This window comes from Trichoplax adhaerens, genomic scaffold (genome assembly GCF_000150275.1).
Source record: "Trichoplax adhaerens TRIADscaffold_4 genomic scaffold, whole genome shotgun sequence".
In the NCBI taxonomy this organism is placed as follows: Eukaryota; Metazoa; Placozoa; class Uniplacotomia; order Trichoplacea; family Trichoplacidae; genus Trichoplax; species Trichoplax adhaerens.
In genome coordinates, this window is record NW_002060946.1 from 3,387,019 (window position 1) to 3,410,018 (window position 23,000).

The window sequence follows — 23,000 nt, forward strand, 5'->3', positions numbered from 1 at the left end:
TAACGGTTCTACTCACGTAATATCACCTTTACTCAAAAGAGATAATCCACTCTATACAATCCCTTTCCGTGATTTAAAATTTTTTTTCTTCTTTCTTGTGCTACGGGGTATTCTAACAAGTTCCTAGATAATATGGCGTCATATACACTATACACATGCAATGCATATTTATCGATACACAGTGAATATTTCTTTCTCTGTTGACAATATATTTACAATATACCCAACATAACCCAAATTTTCTCCATTGTTTATGACGCAGGGTTTCAGTAATTTATCGGCGTAAAATCGAATATTATGCCATATATTAACGACTAACAATGCCGTTTATTTTAGCGATATTATATGTCCAATACATGCTGATAGAACTCCCATAGTAAAGACGTATATTCCCACATCATCCATAACAACTATAAAAATAATATATCGGATTCATTCCTATCGATAAAATGAGCTACGCTTTAACTACTGAATTAAAAATAACTTACTAATTGCTATTCAATAGTTAAGTGACATTACCAACGCTACAATAAGTCATTGATGTAATTTCGACTAGTTAAACTTAAATATTTGAAAATATAATCCACGAAATATTTTGCAAGATTAAATATAATGCTGTTCCATAGTTTGCAATAGTTAAATAGAAATTAAGCGATAAAGAGTTTTATCATTGATTGCATTCCTTACAATTAGCGTCTGTTTATTTGTAATTCCATACTTGCAGTTACATCACAGCTAACTACAATAAATTTTGCTTTTCATACGTATATATGCATATACAGTATATAGGTCAAAATTTAATTGCAATCTAAAAATATGCATGCAACTACGAAAATTAATTTATAAATTTGAGATTATATTGCAATTATAGCTCACTTTCAGATGTAGGCTTATTTGTACATACGTACACAGAGCTGTATATCTACTATTTCATCTCTATAATACAACATATGCCTTGTACTCTATGCATGTTTATACTTAATGTCTTTTAGAAAATCTATTTTATGTTTATGTAAATTAATATTTACGCATATAAAGACTCTTTCGGTATCAATACTTAGTATATTCAATTCACTTGTACATTCAAAATCCAACGGAAGCTATTCTACTAATAAAAATCTGTATATTAATAAGTATATATAGTAAAATGCTATGCCATTAACCCTCGTAAAGCGATCATTTACGCTCATAAAAAATTCAAGTTTAAATTAAACCATCAGTCTAGCCTAAAATATTATTTCCTTTCTTATTTTCTATTATTACGAAATACGTAAATACTAGTATGACTGATTTTACTAGATGTATCATTGACTTCAAGATTGAGTATTTGAAATTTATTTTACTACACTCACAATTTGATGTCATTCCACTTAAATTCCCTTTTTCTGGACAATTCACAATGGAAAATAATAAATTTTATTGACCAGAAAGGTCAGTTATGTAAAGTTATAACAGCCTTTAAATATCACTATAAACCTAGTTATTGATCAATGATACCTATTATTGTTCGACAGAATAAAAGCATAAGCTGATCCAGTATCATATTCATTAATCAAAATTATAGAAATAAACAATTATAAGAAGCAAGACAGGCACAGCCATATGTCAAATCAAGATTAAAAATCGAAAACAAAATATATGAAATTAGGCACTTTAATTGACTAAAGTCATTAATATCGTCATGAGAATATGATAATATTTCTATTTCTATAGCAATTTATCTCAAAGTGGGTAATCAAATATAAAGATTAGTTCAATCTCATATTTGCTCTTGCAATTCTTTGATTTACAAGCAATGTAATGTCTGTTGCAGAGGCTATCATATTTTTCTTCTCAATCGATTTCATGATCGTTGCCATCATATCCAACAATGGTAACTTGTCTTTTATAATAATAAAAGTTTAATAATCTCCTGATCTATTGTAATTCAAGAGTAAAATGTTGTTTTTATATATTCTTTCCACTATTCATCCGTCTAACCTTGATCGTACTATTGAACTGCAAAATTGAATAGGTAGAAGTTATATTAAACTCCTCTCTTGAAGTGATAAAAAAATAGAACCAATTCAATAAGTCAATATTTTTCTCCATTGAATAATATATTGATCAAGTTATGATAATAGCGCTAAAAATAAAGGCATAAACCCAATATTTCTTTTTCCCATCGTTAAGACAATTCATTATAAGTCTGTATTTGATCAGCATCATTTTGAATTTAGAAACAGGTGCAACGAATAAATTAATAACAGAAATTTTTTTAATTTTGTGTTTGATCGCTAACATTCAATGGCAAGTATAGCTGAGATGTATCACCATCATTTAACTATTGTTAACGATTAAAAATTTTTCAATTGATAACAATATCAAAAGGAAGTCGGTTGATAGAACTAAATGATCACAGACATGTTAACTACTTCATATAAGCAACCATAAACCACTTCTAGCCTGCACTAAACTTGTATAGTCTATAGGAATACAGCAGCTAATTTCAATATCTTTCACAATTTCATAAATTTTAATTACTGGTAAAAAAACGGCAGTAATTCACCTAGGTTAGTGTTTTTCATTAAATAAATTTACGACTAGATTAATTAAATCAAATATTAAGCTGACTAAGGACGCATTTCTACATCTTCAAGATTGGAACTGACAAAACAGAAGAAAAGACGGAGAATTAAACATTCCTAATCTTGCTATTTAAAGTTTCATTGCGCATTAAAAAGGTATTTTTAACAAGAATCAATTAACTTCTACATTGCTAATATACAAAGGAAATCGCTACGAAAGAATCTTTGAACATTTTAATCGTAAATATATCCGATTTTCCAAGTTTTCAACATCAGGTGAAGTTATATCTATAAATCCTTCAAATATATCCTAACATTGATAAAACAGTTCGTAATTTCTCGTTTCTTATTAAGAGCAAAGCTAAGTATGTTATTTTAGTTTATTATTTCTAATATTAGACCGAAACTGTTTTTACCATTAACTACCACTCCCAACAAACTGCATCACATATACCTTGAATATTATCATACGGTTCAGCTACAAGAAATTTAAGATTGACTACTTATTTATAGGGTAGTAAAGGTGTATTTACATCAATATCATCCTCAAATTTATTAAGATTGGAATGACAACATGTACTTAAAATCGGATAATGTCTTAACTAGCAATTTTGAACATATTATATTAAAATTGACCATGATGTACAGTACATCCAAAAGAAATTAGATCAACTTGATATATAGCAATTCCAATCGAAATCTAATAATTGATTAGGAATTATTCTAGTATCGGCAATACGATAACAAAAGGATAAGAGTACTATAATCATGGTGGATTATATTTTCTAGATAGCTCCCGGTAGCTAAAATTGGTAATAGAGTACGTAGTTTATTGTAGTTATAATTACTGCCTATAGTAGCATAAATAATAGAAATAGATATCCTGACAAATCAAACTCGAAAGCTTAGAATCTGATTGAGGTCGTTTTATTCACTGCTTAATACTTTAAACTTGGAAAATTTTTTGCAAATGATAAAATAAAATCCTGCTATAAATACGCAACATGTTCTATCGTCTTAATTTCGTAGATCACGTTACTATAGGTATAATAGGAAAATCAAACAATATTGAATATCAATCCTTCCAAATCCCTTGATTTCTATATTCAATGAGGATTTCCACCAAGCTGGGCTACATAGTACTAGATCTATTCAATTAAAATCTATAATTTACGAACTTTAATAGGATTAACCCACACTATTCTCATATTTAGACAACATCAAACTAATGTATTCCAATTATCTTAAGAAATAGATAGATTTTCGGAAAACGATAACATTAAATATGAAATACTACTTTTGAATATAACACGGATATTATTACTAAACGTTAAATATTCCCAACATATGTTGGCCACGATTGAGGATAAATATTGTTTAAGATTATATAACTTAATTACAGTAGAAGACCAAGACAAAAATAATACGATATCTCAGATAGAGCTAAAATGAAAACAATACCGTAGAGTAAAATTTCATTTAACGTAATTAACAACCAGTAAATTATCTGATGATTACGGTACTATGTAAGTCAAAAATTGATAGACGTTCTAATACTCTGATACATCAATACTCATGTAAAATGCCCATCTTTTCAAAATTATTATTAAAGTATTAAAGCTAAGCAGGCACGTAGCATTCGAATCAATGCTGGTAAAGATCAACTGTCAAATGTTAGGATTAAATAAATATAATTGATCCTCTGCTAAATAATGCTATCATTGTTATTGAAAATGCAAGAAATAATAAATTAATCAACTGTCTTCTATTTGATCAGTTTTTCTTGCAATATTCCCCATTGGCCGTTATTAATAGTTGAAGTACTAACCATTAAGTTACACGACACTGTAAGTGTTAGAATTAACCGCTATTAAACAAACTATAGCTTAAAATACCAAAAGTTAGTCTATAAATTTTCTTGCTAGAGTCTTTTCTCATCTTTTGACTGAAATCTCGAAAACTTTGAAATTTTAAATATGAAATATTCGCATACACGCCTTATTTACTTTTCATAATTGCATTGAAATAAAATCTTCAACGATGCTTGGTATTATAGAATAAATGCAATACTAGATACGCAATTGATATTAATCAATATAAATTCTACTTAAAGTATGCTTAGTTGTACTATCGAAGCTAATAGAATACTACAATATTGCTTTAGATTAAGACGATATTCTGTAATAATCTTAAATTTTCTATCTTAATTAGTAAGTTTATATATTATCAAATTTATTTTTAGTTCTACTATTGTCATAATACAGTTTTCGAAACTCTATCGCTATCTTTGGTATGCTTATTCCCTTATTTTTCCAGTTTATTATCTAAATTCTATCCTTTTATATTGTAAGATTTTAAGCACTTTAATTACCACGATACACTTACTGGTTCAGTGTGTATCATAAAGATAAAGAATACAAAAGTTCATACTATCTTAAAAGCTAGGAATAAACTTGAAAAGCTGTAATACTTAGACATTAAAATAGATATTGATATCCTTGGATGTCACGTATGATAGCAAATATATTAATTATTAACGATTGTTGCGCATAATGAACACAAGAAGCTTAAAATATGCTATCAAATAATAAATATATAATGTATATTGGATATTTCAAGTCAATCTAATATCAGTGATGATTAATATAACAGTACAGTGAGCTACGTTTCACCACAAGGCTTGAAGGCAATTGAAATGCAAATTATAAATAGACATTTTGTTTTCCTCACAGAATAACTTAAACCACAATAATCATACACAATTACTCTTAGGATTCACTAAGTAATATTAATTATTAAAACTATCGTACCGTATAATATTATTATTTAACAAGCATACTCATTAATCTACTGTTGAAAGATTCATTAGGGTCTAATTTAATGCTTACTCGAAAAATTAATATGCACTATGCATTTCTGCAAAGATTACAGCATATACTTAAATAAATTACATAAAATTATCCTTACACAAAACTACAGTTTATGATGCCATAATATCTATGCCATACTAATTATCAGAGCGATGAATTACTGAATAGCGAACCCTACTACATTGAGCAATGTGCAAATATTAGTGATTGGGGAAATCAGTTGCAAATTTAGCCTAAAATTTTAACTGCCAAAAATCTGGTAATAGCTATAGTTGGATAGATATAGTTCCCTAAAAATCAAACACCGATGAATTAAAGCACTGAAATTATTCGATTCCAAAAGTTACAGCATCAGTTTAACGATAATACACGTATCATCCCTTTTTAAGCAATATTAGATATTCTCGTATAGTATATACAATTTTGTTTAACAGAATTTATGATAACGATACGAAAATAAATAAAGAACTAAATAATTTTTCTAATTATGCTTTAATTCATTCCTATATTTAATAATTACAGTATTCTAGGAAAGTATTACATCGATCTGAAAAAAATGTCAACTACCGACAGTTCGTCTGTAGTAGAAACGGCCGAACCAATCGCAACATCCGAATGGAATTCTAATATATCTACCGAAGCAACAAGTGAAGCTGAACTAACGCCAACAGCGGAAGGAAAAAGTTTGGCCACCGAACCATACACAATCCACCCTGAAACGGAATCAACACCAGAAGTAGAAACAGCAAATACATTGCATGCTGAAGTTACACCTGAAGGAGAAGCAGTATCGACTCCATATGTTGAGACAGAGGTTACGCCGGAGGCAGAACTAGGATTGACTCCACTTGCTGAAGTGGAAAGTACACCCGAAGGAGAAACAAGTGCAACCCCTTTCGCTGAAACAGAAGCTACACCAGAAGCTGAAGTCGCTATCATTTCTGTCCCAGAAGGAGAAGTGACTCCTGAATTAGAAACAGTAGTAACTCCTAATACTGAAACGGAAACTACAGCCGAAGCTGAATCCGCTACGAATTCATTTCCAGAAGGAGAAGCGACTCCTGAATCAGAAGCAGTAGGGACTCCTTATGCTGAAATAGAAACAACACCAGAAGCTGAATCCGCTATAACTTCTTTCCCAGAAGGCGAAGTAACTCCAAAATCAGAGATAGGGGTAACTCCTTATGCTGAACTGGAGAGTACGCCGGAAGCTGAAACTGCTATAACACCATTTCCTGAAGTAGAAACGACACCAGAATCAGAAATAGGCATAACCCCTTATCCTGAAATGGAAACTACACCAGAAGCAGAAACTGAAATAACTCCATTTCCAGAAATAGAAACAACCCCAGAATCAGAATTAGGAATAACTCCTTATCCTGAAATGGAAACCACTCCGGAAGCTGAATCTGCCATGACTGCATTCCCCGAAGTAGAAACAACACCAGAATCAGAGCTAAGTGCGACTCCTTACCCTGAAATGGAAATGACACCTGAAAGTGAATCCATGTCGACACCATATCCTGAGTTTGAAAATCACCCTAATGCAGAAACGGCTGTTACCCCTTATGCTGAGTTTGAATTTACGCCCGAAGCAGAACTATCTACTACCCCAGAAGAGGAATCACCTTTATTACCAGAATCAGAAGTAACATCAGCACCTGAGGTTGAACTTTCATCCATTGGTGAAACAAGTCCAGAAACTGAAGTAGAAGTTACTGTATCGGGTGAACCAGAGACAGCTGTATCTCTTGCTGAACCAACACCTGCATGGACGGAAGCAATTCCGCAATGGGGTGCAGCCTGGCCAATCCATATTTATTTTTTTGGTGCTATTTTTATTCTAATAGCACTATTCGCTTTATATAGCTTAGTTAAGCCACGAAAGAGAAAATTCAAAGTTATTGGAATGCTATTCAATCGATTGGTATTGTTTTTCTTATTTGTTTTTGCCACAACACGCGCAATATGTCTACTAGTAGATCCATATCACTCCAAGGGTATTATGCCGCCACTATTATACAATATTATTTGGGCATTAGGTAGTCCTTGCTTAATCTCATCATTGGGCGTTTATATGATTTTACTTTTAGATGCAAATTATGCCGTGAAAACTTTGCGTTTAGCAAAACTGAACAATTTTTTAATTGTATGTACGATTTATTTTCTGTTGGTATTTGCCGCTGAATTTATGGCCTATTTCACATCGGCTAATTCTATGGCTTCGAGGATTGTAACATTTATATGTCAAGCGTTTTACTTCTTATGGGGAGCATTCTGCAACATCGGTTTTATTATTGCTGCAGTTATGCTGCATCAGCGTGCCATTTTAACAGCCATTGCATTGGCTGAATCAAGAAGATTTATTGCCAAGAATTTCGCTAAATCCAATAAAATGTCCAAACTATTTACTTTATCTGTCTCTTGTTCCATAATTGGACTAGCATTATCAGCAATTCATTTCTATGCTATGGTAACTTTGTTTAACATGTTTGTTCCTCATCTAAGGGTTTATCCATGGCCTTGGTGGGCATTTCAAACATCTTATCGTATGATTGAAGTTATTGCAGCATTTATATTATGCAAAGTTGCTACCGTGGCATCAGCAGTGAAGCGCTATAGTCATATTCATCGAGAAGGCTTCATAGCATCAATCTGCATTAAATTAATGACTTGTTGCGGCAGTTCAAATCGAACAGATTCAGAAATAAGTGCAGTAACTGATATGGATAATCCTTCGTTTACGAAAGGCCAATTAACACTCCTTCACTTAGATTAGTTGACGAATAAACAAGGCATCGACATAAAGATATCGGTTGTAACTGTTAGAGACCTTAGAGTTTTATCATCGATCAAGATGTTGTTTCTGTAAATTATTCTTCTAATTAACCTAAACTAAAATTCACTTTCGTATTATTAATTGATCTATTCCATACGGCGTAATAATGGAACAAGCTGAATCTTCAAATCAACTTTAAAGCTTATCTTGTGGCATTCTAACGTCAACTATTTCATTTATATGATACGCTAGTATCTTAGCCGTGTAGACACGCTTTTATATCTAATCAAGTAGAATGTCTAGGAACTACTTGCAAAATTTCTTGTATTAATGGCTGCTATGCTTGTATACTGTAAAACTTTTTAGTTACTTTTCACAATTTTATTGTTATTATAAAGACTACGGTTATATTTATAGATTCTCGTTGCTTCCAATAATGATAATAATGTCTTCTTTTAACCCTAGATTGTTTTGGTTTAAAGGATCACATACGATATTATTGACAAGCATATAACTTGACAAATAGCACCAGTGCATTATTTCACCTAGCATATTAGTAGCTCGCTATATCTTATCATATAATTGCTTATAGAAATAATTCTGCGTGTGAGTACATTCTGTTATGCTTAAGCTGAGTATCTTTCAATTATTTATTTTATGATTGTTTACAATTTAGCTATTAAGCTGATATTTTTCGATCAATTTAAATAGCTCATTAATATATGATTCTAGAAATACAGTAGCAATATTCTCCTACAAATGTTAAACTAAGAATCTATAGCAAAGTTTATTTGATCATAAAATGTAGTTCAATTCTTAAAGCATCATCTTTATTAACGGCAATGTATAACCCGTTTTACCGTTATTTTAAATTTGTGCAATTTTTAGATAATATTAGTGGTACACTAATACTTGGTCCGTCTAATTATAATCTGTAAGCTTATACAATTGTTATAATATTTTAAAACTTTAAGTTTTAAATCCACTTCCAAATCTTGTCAGTGTGTATATCTTATTAACTAATGTCGCCCTGAATTACTAGGCTATAGCTGCTTGGTTCTATTTTTTCAATTATCTTCGTAACAATTCATCCATCATAATGCCTTTCAAAGTCTATCTTGCAGGAATGATAAATTAATCTTGTTTTTGTACTCGAATATTGTTACTGTTGTTATCTTCTATAAATTAGATTTAGCTAGAATTAAGCTATTTCAATTCAATACCAAGCTAGTTTGTTTAGTTTATGACTATGCTTCCTGCATTATAAAAACTTATTCGAATAATGGTAATTTTAAATGTTGAAAATGATCATAAATAATTTTTAGTATATGACTAAAAAGTATGAGAATATGAACTACAGCGGTATTCGATCAAGTAAGGAATACCAATCTGTTAATTAGACGAAATATAAAATCTAAGAATTAATTGAAAACTATGGATTACCTTCAAAATTGGGATCATTTCTTTGCAACTGTTATTTTTCTTATCTTTGGCTTATTACTGCATTAAGATTTGATTCATTCTTTAGAAAACGGTCATATATAAACTAAGTACCATGCCTTAATTTAAAATCTTAAATTTGCGTTACGTTCTGACATTGTTGTTTGTTCTGCTTATGTTTGATTATGGTTTTTCTCGCTTATGGGTTTGATCTTTGCTCTTTACAATAAACTGCTTAAAAATCGAATTCTACAACATATTTGCTAGCCATTATTTTTAAATAATATGGTAATTACTTGTAAATCTTCTGCTTACGTCATTATACTTTAATTCATTAATGTTCGCATATTAAATTATTGTTTTATTTCTTTCAATTTGATCAAATTTCATCATTAATTCTATAATTAACGTCACGAAAACAAAAATGATAGCAGTATTAGACTACTTATAAACTAAATAAACATTTATAAGTAATAAATGGGTGTTACTTATCAATCATCCACCTATGACGGAGTTAACTAGGAATAGACAAATCTATTGACATCATATTCCTAAATTAATGATAACATTGTAGACTGTGTATTTATAAAACCTGTACTTATAATTATTAAGTTAATAATATCGATCATCTACAACCTATTTAGATGGAAAGCAGGCCAAATTGCTAGCATCCTTGATACAAAATATTTACAGTATTGTAAAGCCACATACTATATAGGTTTTATAAACATTTATGACTTTCAAATTCCTAATCCTAACCATCCATGACTCAATTAGTTAAATAGTACAGTAAAACTGTAAATCTGAAAATAATAGCACAAGAGACTATACAACCAGAATATAAAAGCAAAAATTTGTAATTTTAAATCAATAATAGTTCCGATCTTATACAACATCATTTATTAAAATACCGACTAATCTAATAGATTGGATTCTCATTTCATTTTAATCGCGTTTATATTATCGAAATGTATGAATAATTTAGCTGAAATTATCGTAGCAGAGACTAAAAGTTATTTATTATGTTCAACATTGTTGTCAACTATATGACGAAAGATTTGGAATATAGAGTGAATAATCTGCAATGAACGGTCGTAATAATTACATTTTCAGAGTATTTTGTTCTAAAGATTGTCAACTACAACGATTTGCAATTATCAGCGAATAAGCATCCATATCAATGTAAATATACTTTTGCCAACTCATTTACTATAACTCTGAAATTGCTTATATTGCCGATTTGTGTTCAAGTTATGTATGACATATAGCAAAAAAAAGTACATTCAATTAAGATCCAAGTAATAACTATAAATTTATTATTTATAACAATAGCTGCAAAATTCGTTAAACCATAGTTACCAATGAATCGACGTATATAATTGTCTTCTACAATGTCAAGGAAACCACTACATAATATTTGTTTTATTAATACTAAATAATTTTAAAATTGATTTGAAGCTTTATTATAAGGGTGCAACTAAGTATGGGGGCTAGAGCCAGGAATTAGAACAATGCATTACTGCTTTTTTAATTATTTACAATAACATTGAAAATTATTCATTTTAAAACAGTTATATTTGATGAAATATATTTATTATAATATAAGATACTACGTCAATCAGTGTATAGTTGCTATAAAATTATACATGTAATCATCATAAATATTAATTGGAAAAGAAATGTAGATGACTGTAATTACATAGAACATTTACCCTAAAGTCGTTACCGTATCTCCTATTGGTACAGAATTATTAAAATATTGTATAAATCAATCAATAAAGAACTCAATAAAGAAATTTATTTATACTGAAAGGTAGTAAAGCATAATAATAATTATACATCTAAGCTTCCAAAAATCAATTGATCAATCGAACATAAGATTAATGTACCAAAATTTATGCATTAAAAGGTATTTAATAGTTCATTAATTGCAAAGATTTCATTAATTTTTAACAGCAATTCTACTTATTTCTGTCATTAATTCTATAAAGATACTAAATAAAACTTTAAATGCATGTTAATCAATAATTTTATAAGAAATTTTCAAGTACCAGTCGAAAGATAGACAGATAATTTTCAAAATATCTTCTAGTAGTTATCATTTAGCGCTAAACAACAAAGCATACTATTTTCTATTTTGAGAATGTGCTGTTCAGAAACAGGGAATTTTATAATTTTACCTAATCATTATCGCAATTATTGATTAATCTTAAAGAAAGAATTTTCATGAGTCACGAGAGAAAAACTATGTAGTCATATCTACCAGGATAAATAAATCTAATAGTCTAATAAGAAGCCAATCGCCATACTGCTGTGATGAAATCTTGTCTAGTTTTAGCTAAAGTACATTTTCATCAGCAAACCTCATGATAGCTAGTTCTAATCATGCAAAATTCATGGCTTTGATATTCCAAATCTAATTATACACAAGGACATGTACACGTTGTGACTAAAATATTTTGTAGCTTTTCTCCATATGTGAAATAAACGAAAATTATCGATACCCAATAAGTAATGCAACGATACAATCAAGATGACACATTCTGCTTAATTAATCTAAAACTCCAGGATAATACAATCCACATCATGGTATTGTAGCCTACCAATACACATGAGTAAGAATGTCCATCCATATTAATGCAAGTCTTGCCGTGCAAGGACAGAACTAGTCTAACTAGTACCGTCCACTAAAGATGGTATCTTCTATACATACATCTGCTGACTATAGTTAGAACAATCGATATGGTATCTCGCCTACTTCGTATTAATGATAACCAAAACTTGTCATTCATTCCTCCCCTTACAATCTTTAAATTATTAATGTGTGTCAAATATGATTTAACTATCGAGGATTTTTTACGGACTTGCTAGGTTAGGCCATCAAAAATTCTTCAACAGTCGTACTTTTACAGTGGCATACCTAAACTGTAAAGTATATTTTCCTACGTACTACACGCTACGATGCGTAAACAAATGATTTGATTAAAAGGTTATAATTTAAATTACTATGTAAGATCACATACAAGTATACGAGCATTTTACACTGCTATATTTCTAAAATACACACATCTATATCTGCGTAGCATGTATACAGTGGAACGAGTAGCTAGTCGCGGAACAAGTAGAGCTAAGTAACTTAATAATATCTCAGCTTCTTCTAACATCAGGTAAATATGTTACACTCACAGTTTTAATTTTAGTATTTTAATGTAGCAAGTTATCGTTTATTATTCGCTCTGGAGCAAAAAATTTTCATCTCATGAGCTACTAATTTATCAATAATTCCTTATAGCCGTCAAAATTTTACTATAATATTTCAAAATCTGCTGTATAATCTGGGTTAAATAGTCTTAACTCCATTAGGATAGCACAAACATATTATCATTCCACAACATATACTATGGTAGATTGCAATCCTGAATTAACTTTTTAAAGCTAATATTATAGCCCTATAAAATTTAATTTAATGCTTGCATATAAATTACCTGTAACATACACACGCCCAATATGTATAGTACACTACGGAACACATAGTAGAACCAGGCGTAGCCAAGCGAGCTCGATGCTACGACAAGTGATAATTATCTAGGATCATATTCAAACTTAAATAAATATTTAACGTTGACAAACTTTAATATTTGCAGCTTGCTCTTATAATTGATCACTTACTACGCTTTCTAGAGCAGGAAATCTTATATTTTTATTGCCAAATTTAGATTATTCTTACTGGGTGTCCGACGTAACGCATGCGTGACTATTGCAGACGCTAATTAGGCGCGGCTTCTATGGAAACCGTTGAGTAACGTGACCGTTAAAAACATAATATAGGCCAAGCATCCATACATATGTCTATTTGACTGCTCAAATCGTAGGGATACTTTATAAAGAGGCATGAAAAGATTGTAATTGAAGACTATATTGGAATAGTAAATTACTTTCATAGATAAATACAGCATTAGCTTTGATAGTGTTGAATTTACAACTGTGAAGACTTTCGAAGTTCCTTTGGTGGATCAATATTACATGAAAATAAATGACGCAATTTTGCGACTGTTATGGTAGAAGATTCTCGCTATGTAAATTTATGTTAACAGACCAATATTTAATCGCATAGATTTTTACATAGTTTTCTGATTCGATATTTCATCGATTGGTATTAGCCATTAAAAATTCGACATTAAAAGAGTAGTGTGCTCTACTCAACTTTAGTGATCGACAATTAACGTTACTATATTGAGGCCAAACTCTCACCCTACAATTAATTCTTGGTGATCCAGCAAGATAATTTCATTCAATTTAGAGTTGTTGTTAACATCTCTGATATTTCAAACTTCATTCAAATTCAATATCAGTTTCAGTCCTCTATCATTTCTGGCGATCAGTGAACGCTATCCTTGATTCCAGACTAGTAAAACTGCAAGTTTCTAACATTAATTATCAATTTACTACCTTTAGATGAAATGAATAACGCCTATAGGAGTATACAGTAACATTTTGAGTTGGGCGTTTAGATTGATAATCGTCAAAGCTTGCAAATGAGTCGAAATTGGAGAGGATTATCAAAAAGGAAATCATCCGCTGCCGGTGGCCAACATGAAAAGATTGAAACACCTGCAGAAAGAGAATTCAAAAATAGAAATAGAAAGGATAAGAAAAAGGATGGAGCGGGTAGCAAATTAGTAAGTACAAATTTTATACGGCTAGAAAGTACATCACTATCATATTCATCATTAACAACGGATAGCAATTATAATAACCATATTCGGTTTAATAATGTTACATTAAGTTCGTTAAGAATGACTAAGGACAGTAATCACTTGAAATTACAATAAATTCCATATTTTATCAACAAGCCACACACAATAAAACGTATGTTATTATGTAATGTAATGTTATATTACAGCACATTGTGATCTAAGACACTAGCTAGCTAAAATAATTTATATAATCTGATGAATATTTCCGTTACTAAATTTTATATGGTTCATTGCTGAGTTTTAACTAAAATTAAGTAAAAAATATCATTCACAAGCTGAAATATAGCTAGAGTATATTTTACATATGTTCTTAGACTTATTGCTTGTTTGCAGTAAATTATACTGCTATATCAGTAGAAATCATGCTATATAATTTTATTCCATTAATTCATTGATCATTTTTAAAGCATATTAATAAACTCGAGCATCGTAGAAGTTTACAAATATCTATTCGCTAAACTTGAAGCATTACATATAATGCAATCACTGAGCTGGTGCTGTATCTGCAGCTAACATTCTAAAATCTTTTAAATTTAAGATATACATTTATAAGTTATGGCTTTAATAATACAATTCAACTTTTAAGACTTATCTTGCTGCTTCTTGACTTATACTTCAGTTTTAAAGTACTACTATATTGCTTGATTGACTCGATATGTAAGAATATTATAAAAATCTGTAGCCTACACTGGCTGTCTTACTAACGTAAATCAATCAAGACTTTTATCATAACAGTTAGTTCTTTGTTTATAACTTAAATTTATATAAAGGAATCTTTACTTGTGTCTTGAGAATGCAATAAATATCATATTCAGTACTATTTGTGACTGTAAAAGGCCAGGCCAAAGATAACTCATCAATTTCACATATTGCACTCTTTAGACTTGGTATGAGAAAAACTAAAAACATACCATTTCTTTCCTATCCAAGTATTGAATTAGCGGATAACTATATTTAGTAGTATTCATCATAGTATTCGTCAAAGTAGAGAATAAATTATGGCAAACAGCCTTCCTTTTAGTTTAAGACCGCTAGATATTATTATCTTTACCTATTGCCAGTAGAAATAAATCGACTTTGAACGATCATAACCTTCAGCGATAATCTTACAAATTGAATTTTCAAGTTACAGAATTATTTATTAATATTAAAAAACTTTAGTAAACAGCTTATTATTATAGTATTGAAAAGAGTTTAAAAGCAAAAAAATAGAGACAAAAAATGCTATAAAATCTAATCTAGATAGAGTTTATTACTTCATCCAAGATAAATAGTGAGCTAAAGTTACAAGCTAAAAACTATGAAAGATAAATGAAAATAATATTTCAATTTTATCAAGCTAATTTTATTTTGTTTTTAAAACTCAATTAACTTCATTATCGTAAAGTATAGGCAGTGATATCTGCAAATTTTCTAAGTAACCATTACCAGGATAAACTTCTGGGCCACTGATTTTCTGATGGCAGCGAAGATAATAAATTATAATAATATTTTTCCTAAATAATTTCTTAGAGTAAACTGGTTCATTCGTTGAAACCAAGGACTTCATTTCTATCTCCTAATCATAATAAAGAGATTCAAGAAAAAGAAAAGGAAAGTAATAATCAATCACCAAATGGAGAAATTGAAAATAATGATTCTAGAAAAGACTATAACCAAGATGTAACTACGCCGGGTACTAGTGGTATACAACAAGATGACGATGATAGCAATAGCTATAGTGACGATCATAATGATGATTATGGAGGGAAAATGAAATTGTCACCAAGTAATCATAATTATACCAGCTCCATTAATCCTTTAGCAGTTAATGAGGAAATAGCTGAACATCAAAACGCTCCCTCGCAATCAGCGAATAGAGATGATGAATCCCCTTACGCTCGAATACGAGATCTACCAAATATAAAACATGGCGATTCTGATAATAGTGACGAGGATATAAATAATGATTCTAATCAGTATGCACAGCGAAAGCTTAGCTTCATGTCAACTAGAGCAAGACAGGTGAATAAAAAAATGAGTTAAACTTATACTAGTGTAGAAATATCATCTAAAGCCAGAATGGTAATGAGCAAGCGACACTTTCAATATGGAAATTCTTATACATCGGCAATATCAATTTAATAAATTTTAGGCATCTCCCTCAAATAGTGGCGATGAGTATGATCCTGGAAAAATTGTCCCAAGCAGCAATACTGGCAGCCATCCATCAAGAACTTCCATGATCAGTAAAAATAATAATCTTAATCCCGATCCGATGTATGCAACGGTCAATAAAAATAGTAACCGAATGTTGGTAAGTAAATCAAAGGCCTTGAGTTATACTTAATAATAGTAATCGTATCCCTCACTATCATCAGAAATACCAGAGTAAGCTCATGACATACTCATTTATTGGTAGTAAATAGATTAAAACTTTTTATGATGATATACTAGTGTTTTTACTTGAACTAATAGTAAAGTAGACATATACGAGTATGTTCATATTATCGACGACTAGCTTTTAAGATAAATTAAATAACGGTATAATCAACTACTATAAGTTAAAACAAGAAATTGAAGGAGGAAACTATTAAATTATTGCTGTAAAAAAAATTGTTTTCAACGCAACTCGAGGGCCGATGCAATCTTGAAACACTTTACTATTGGCAGTAACTATTATGTAATAGAGAACTGCTAAAATGAGTTTTACTACTGTTGTATAAGGATATTTCAGGGCGTTAGATATTTTTATGTAAGGTAGACAATCAACAATTAATATTAATTATTACGTTATGGCAAAATTATCGAAATGAATTATAATACCGTAGCATAGCTACATAGAATTGCAGCTATAACCAAGGATAGCAATTCATGACGTTAGACAGTTTAATCTCGTCAATACTATACAGTAGTAAAGTGTTGAAATGAATTATACAACCGTTGCTCATATATAATTTTAGCTATAATCAAGACTATTATCTTATAATTTTAGACATTTCCATCTGGTAGAGTAAAGTAAAATAAGAGTAGTTACCAAATTGATTTAAACAAGATATTGAATCACTCAGTAAAGTAAAATTCTAGTTAATACTGTGTAGATTGTTTCAGTATAAAAATTTCTAACCATAAATACGATGCTAGGTCATCCTAATAGACAATTCTTTCCAGTCTAGCAAACTAGAACCGAGTTATTATTCAGCTGATCTAAATATGACTCTTTTGCTTTCCTAGAAACAACTAACTGTAGAATCTAATGCTAGCGATTTTACAAATGTAACTAGCCGCATAAGTTCCGATAGTAGTGAAGAAAGCCAAAGTGATGAAGCTGATGGTGTGAGAGAACGAGGTAGTCTATTCGATCCTTCGAACTCTATTCAAAATTATTAGGCAGATATTAATCAAGAACTAACCTCTAATTTATTGCTCCTTTTATGTTAATGAAAATATAACCCGCAATCAACACTAATATATGCTACAACATGCAATTAGGAATAATAGAAAAGAATAGAAGAAATTCGGGCTCACCAACTAAACGTGATGCAATTTTAATTTCTAACAAAACTGGTAATGATCCCATAGATGAAAAATATGCTGACTCTGAAACTTCAGAAGAGGCTTACACCCAACCTCAAGTCCTTCCTAACCAAAGAGTAACTACTCTAGTAGATAAAAACAAATCGAAACACGGTGCAAATAGTGTCGATGCTACACCAGCAGAGAACAAGAAATTTGGGCGAAAGTCATCACATAGCTTAACATCATCACTATCTAATTTTTTTTCATCGGCTTTATCTGGTATTCATAATGATCGAAATTCTGTCAGTAGCCCCGTATCACGCAATCCTAGCCAAATTTTCACCGATTATGATGGACGAAAACGTAAAGGTGATGCACCTACCATATCTACAACGAATCGTGGACGACATCTGAGGAAATCTGATTCATTGGAATACAGTAAGTTATCGTTACTTACACGCACATACCATATTTCCATCTACTAAACATCTTTACAACATTACTTTTAAGATGATTTTACTATCGATAGTTCACCAAGAATGGGAATGAGGTTGGTTTTTATTAACGTCAATTTTTCAATAGAATAACTTCCAAATCATCGTAATACTAATATTATAATTTATAGGGGAATGGAATCCGAAATTATATTATCGCTAGAAAGGCAAATTAGAGACGTAGAATCGGAGAATAAACAGCTGAAAGACACGAATTCCATGTTACAGAAAGAATTAAGTAATCGTTCACTACCATTAGCAGAAGAGAGTAAGTTATTCAATAAAAATATTGAAATGATACTTAAGTATTTAAAAAAGGAACAGTTTCCATTAAAGAGTGTTGATTATCTATCCTAGATATTAAATCTGAGTTGATCAACTCTGATCTAAAACAAGATAACGAATTTTTAAAAGTATTAGGTAAGAAAGATTTAGTAACGACGTTCTTACGATCATATTATGTACAAGTATTCCTAATTTTTTCTAACTCTTCATCGCTATGCTGGAATAGAATTTAAAATTTACTTTACTTACCTTAACAGTCCATAAATTAAACCAAGAACTCGAACGTTATAAAATGAAACAAGCTGAAAGTGAAACGGGAAGTCAAGACTTACTGGTAACTAAATATAGTAATTATATTATAGGCTGTAATTCTTAACTCTATCGATGTGCTATTTATTCTCATCTTTAAATTCATTCGTTGTTTAATTTAAGAAACAGCTATCGTAGAAGTATCGATACAATTTTTCTCCTATTACTAATCCGATGTTATGATATTACAGACGGAGAAAATCAATGCAGAAGATAAGCGACTGGTTGAAATTAAATCTAGAAAGAAGGATCATTTACTTAAAACTTTTTCGGTTAGTTATTGAATTTAAATCACGATTATTGCAAAGTACAGCACAGCAGTGGATAACTTATTCAAAGCAATTGACATAAAATCTAATATAGGAAGAAGTAAAGGTATTAAAAGAGCAAATTGAAGACTTGGTGAGCGAAAATAAAGCATTACGAGAGGTAACATAAATCGAAAGTTAACCTTAAACAGTCGATAATTTTATATCATTAATGGTGAAATCAAATTTTATGGCTATCATTATGGCAGGAATTGGTAACGATCAATGCAACAACTGCTCCAGTTAGTATATCAGATTGGTAAGAAATGATAGGGTCCTTGCGTTTATATCGTGCTTAGGATCACGAGCTATGCTGTTATAATAACTACGGTGATTACTTTTATTTAAGGAATCAAATACAAGAACAAGCACAGCTCGTTTTACAGGAAAACTCTGTTTTAAAGGATAGACAAGCATCATCTGAAAGTAATTTACAGGAAATTACAAGAAAATATGCTGAACAAAGTATGATATTTTTAAAGAATCTATTTGAGTTGTAAGCAATCAGCAGATGATCAATTTTAGCCTACTTTGCAATACAAGTTTGATTGATAGCTTTAAATGTCAGATGAGATTATTTTTAGACATTCTTGCAATTATGGGATCGTAGAAAGCAGATAGAGGATAATCAGAGTCCATTTGCAGCAGAGCAGCTTTTATGATAAATAGAATTGAGTCTACTTTAGATGCAATTATTTTCCGATATTCTAGCCCGCGTGACACAATATTAATCATGTAGTAGAGAAGATCTTTAGATTTTTGTTGAGGCAGAGCAATTGTTATAAATAGAGTATTTAAATCTATTCCATTAGTGTGCATAAATTATTATAATATTAAGTAGATTGTAGCCAAGATATTAGAAAAGGCACCAGATGTCAATAATTCTAACAAATGCAATACCTTACATTAAGTAAAATTAAAGCCAACATTCCTTCAAAAGAGAGCTTTCAAAAGAGCATCATCTGGTTATTGAGCCATCATGGTATTAATTGCATAGCCAACAAAATAATTAGAATATACTTTATATAAAGAAAATTAATCCTAGTAAATGAAATATTTAACATCTGATTAAGTTCAGTATCGTCATATGAAATCACATAATATTATTAGGATCATAGAATATTTCAATGAAGGCTGATCGATGTAGAATAGTTTTTATATACTAGTTCTGTAGCGTAAGTTTAAGTCAGACAACCCAATTAGTAACTATGCATTGGCTTTAGATATTACTTTTGGAATAAATAACGGTACCTAATTTCATACTCTAATTCATAAATTGAATCTCTCCTTATAGCTTTTACTTTTCCTTCGTCCTGTAATACATAACATTTTCTGCCCAATTTCTTCCGCTCAATTTCGAATATTTTGCAATATTAATTCTATTGGTGGATTAAATTTATTTCTAGTTGATTGCCTCAATCAGAATATTCAAGACTTAAAAGATAAAATATTAGAGATTGAATCCAGACCCGACAAACGAAATGAAATGCTACTACAGAAATATGAAAAATTAATTGCCGTGTCTGATAAGAAAATTGATACTCATGAACATTTGAGGATTATAGAAGAAAAAAATAGGTAATTCTAGTCACAATTTCATAAACTTACCGTTATTTCTGATCACTGTAGGCAAGATAATATAACATAATACTGTATAATTACATTACATGCATTTAATATAAAGGTCTATGATCGAATTGCAAACGGAATATAACAAAATTATAACGGAATTAAAAAATGACATCCAGGTAATTTTAAACGTACCATACTAGTAGTTAAGAATCGTAGCTATTCTGTAATTGAATATTGGCTATCCTCCATATCATCATTTTCTATCTCTAACTGATATTGAATTCCTTTTATTGCAGTCTGAAAAGAGGGAAAAGCGGGCTTTAACTCTACAATTAATTGGTAGTTTTTCTTACTTACAATCAATACCTATAGTAGTTTATCTATTAACACTAAATTAGTATATTTCAAGCCATGTCATTACCCAATTTAGAGACTACAGAAGCTGCCGAACAATTACAAAAAGTAGTGAAATTATCACGATCAGAAATTGGGTAATACAATCTAAAATTGGCCTGAATATTCATAATGCTACAATTGCTCAGCAATTTAAATTGTGTTCATTGTTACATAATCCTGTTGAGCAAATAGCATAATTTACTTTGAATTTATAATCCAAAATTTCTATATTGTAGTCTAGATATCATAGTGTATTTTAATATTGTTGAGTTAATCGAGTTCGTACGGGTATATTGACGACTTTAGGAAAATCTAATAGAAAATGTAGTTACTCAAGATTTACTGATAATATTCATCTTTTAGAAAAAGCCAAAAGAAAATCATTGTATTAAGTAAAAAGTTAGATTTAGCCGAAGAAAAGGCAATGCTAACTACATCCAATCTAGCTGATCTTCTCAAAGTGGTCAGTTGTTATTTTCTTCTAAGTTATTATAATTTGATACCGTGTAAAATTGTCTGGGAATCACCAATGTTAACTTATCTGTTAGGCTGAAAAAACCACCTTCGAAAGAGATTTAATCGCTACAAAGGTTACCGTTTAATCGATATTATTCTCCTGCAACCTAGGTTATCAATTAATTGTTCTAGCCTTACTTTGAATTCTTATGCCCATTTATATTGATGTTAATAGGCCAAGAAACACCGAGAAAATTATGAAAAAGCCCAGCGCCAGGTTCAAGAAGGCCATCTGGAAATTAATAAATTGGAACAAAAACTTCGGGTACTTGATCTGTAATGGTTTCGATATACTCTCTAGAGCTAATTTTGTTGGTAAAAAATGCACTGCTAGAGCCTTTAATTAATACTAACTAGAATATAAAATTCATTTCCAATATAGCGCTATGAAATTACAACCTATCAGAAATTGGATAAGGCTGCAAATAAGTACGTTGATATTTTATTTCATTGAACTCCAATAAGCTAATTGAAATAAGACTATCCTACAAATAAATGAAATTTGATATTCACTGCACAATAACAATTTCCTTCTCTATTTTATATCTTAAGGCTGGCCAAGCAAGACATGATTCATGGTGAAAAATTTATCGAATATCAGTATGAAATTGATCGTTTACAAGAATTGGTCAAGAACAAAGATGTCCAACTTGATTCTCTTCTAGACCAAAAATGGTATGATTTCTAGTTTTGAGACTGTGAATAAATTTATTCGCAGAGACAGCAGCGAACTCATTCCCCTCTCAAAAGGAAATATTAAGCTAGCTGATAGACAAAACCTATAAAATCGCAAGAAGGAATTGATTATTTCCTTTCAATATTAAACTAATAGGAAAGTTGAACGACAACTTGATAACTTATGGTACGCAGCTACTAATGATGCTGATAGAATTCCTTTGAAAAATCAATAAGTCATGACTACCAAGAGTGACAATGGATCATTCTCCGGAAGATGGATTGGATTTTCTTCCATTTAAGAAAATGAAAGTATAGAATGAGAATTATTTCAATCCATAGTATTGTATTCTTGCCGCATTCTTGAGTTGATCATATCAAAAATTTGTATAAGTTATTTTCGAAAAGAATTTCAATAAAAAATAATTGTAAAATGGATGAAGAAAACTGTAAATAAGATTTGATCAATCAAAACTATAGTATAAAAGAGTTCTTGTATTATGAGAGTGTCACAAACTTATGTTGCGAATTACT

The 23,000-nt window shown here is 30.4% G+C and overlaps 2 protein-coding genes across 2 annotated transcripts; both read left to right on the top strand.

The window, feature by feature from the left end:
* Window positions 1-5,993: 5,993 nt before the first annotated feature.
* Window positions 5,994-8,216, top strand: TRIADDRAFT_55533 (uncharacterized protein; the record flags this gene model as incomplete). The annotated part of the gene is made up of 1 exon (XM_002111439.1): window positions 5,994-8,216. One exon carries the CDS (start codon window positions 5,994-5,996, stop codon window positions 8,214-8,216), a length of 2,223 nt encoding a protein of 740 aa, XP_002111475.1.
* Window positions 8,217-14,191: 5,975 nt separating this feature from the next.
* Window positions 14,192-22,702, top strand: TRIADDRAFT_55534 (uncharacterized protein; the record flags this gene model as incomplete). Its single annotated transcript, XM_002111440.1, has 24 exons — window positions 14,192-14,335; window positions 15,926-16,010; window positions 16,218-16,417; window positions 16,548-16,709; window positions 17,627-17,741; window positions 17,885-18,349; window positions 18,422-18,461; window positions 18,537-18,673; window positions 18,763-18,825; window positions 18,948-19,024; window positions 19,191-19,271; window positions 19,363-19,428; window positions 19,517-19,566; window positions 19,657-19,772; window positions 20,714-20,885; window positions 20,992-21,055; window positions 21,176-21,218; window positions 21,310-21,370; window positions 21,639-21,738; window positions 21,824-21,865; window positions 21,967-22,056; window positions 22,174-22,220; window positions 22,344-22,466; window positions 22,624-22,702. 24 exons carry the CDS (start codon window positions 14,192-14,194, stop codon window positions 22,700-22,702), a joined length of 2,622 nt encoding a protein of 873 aa, XP_002111476.1.
* Window positions 22,703-23,000: the final 298 nt, after the last annotated feature.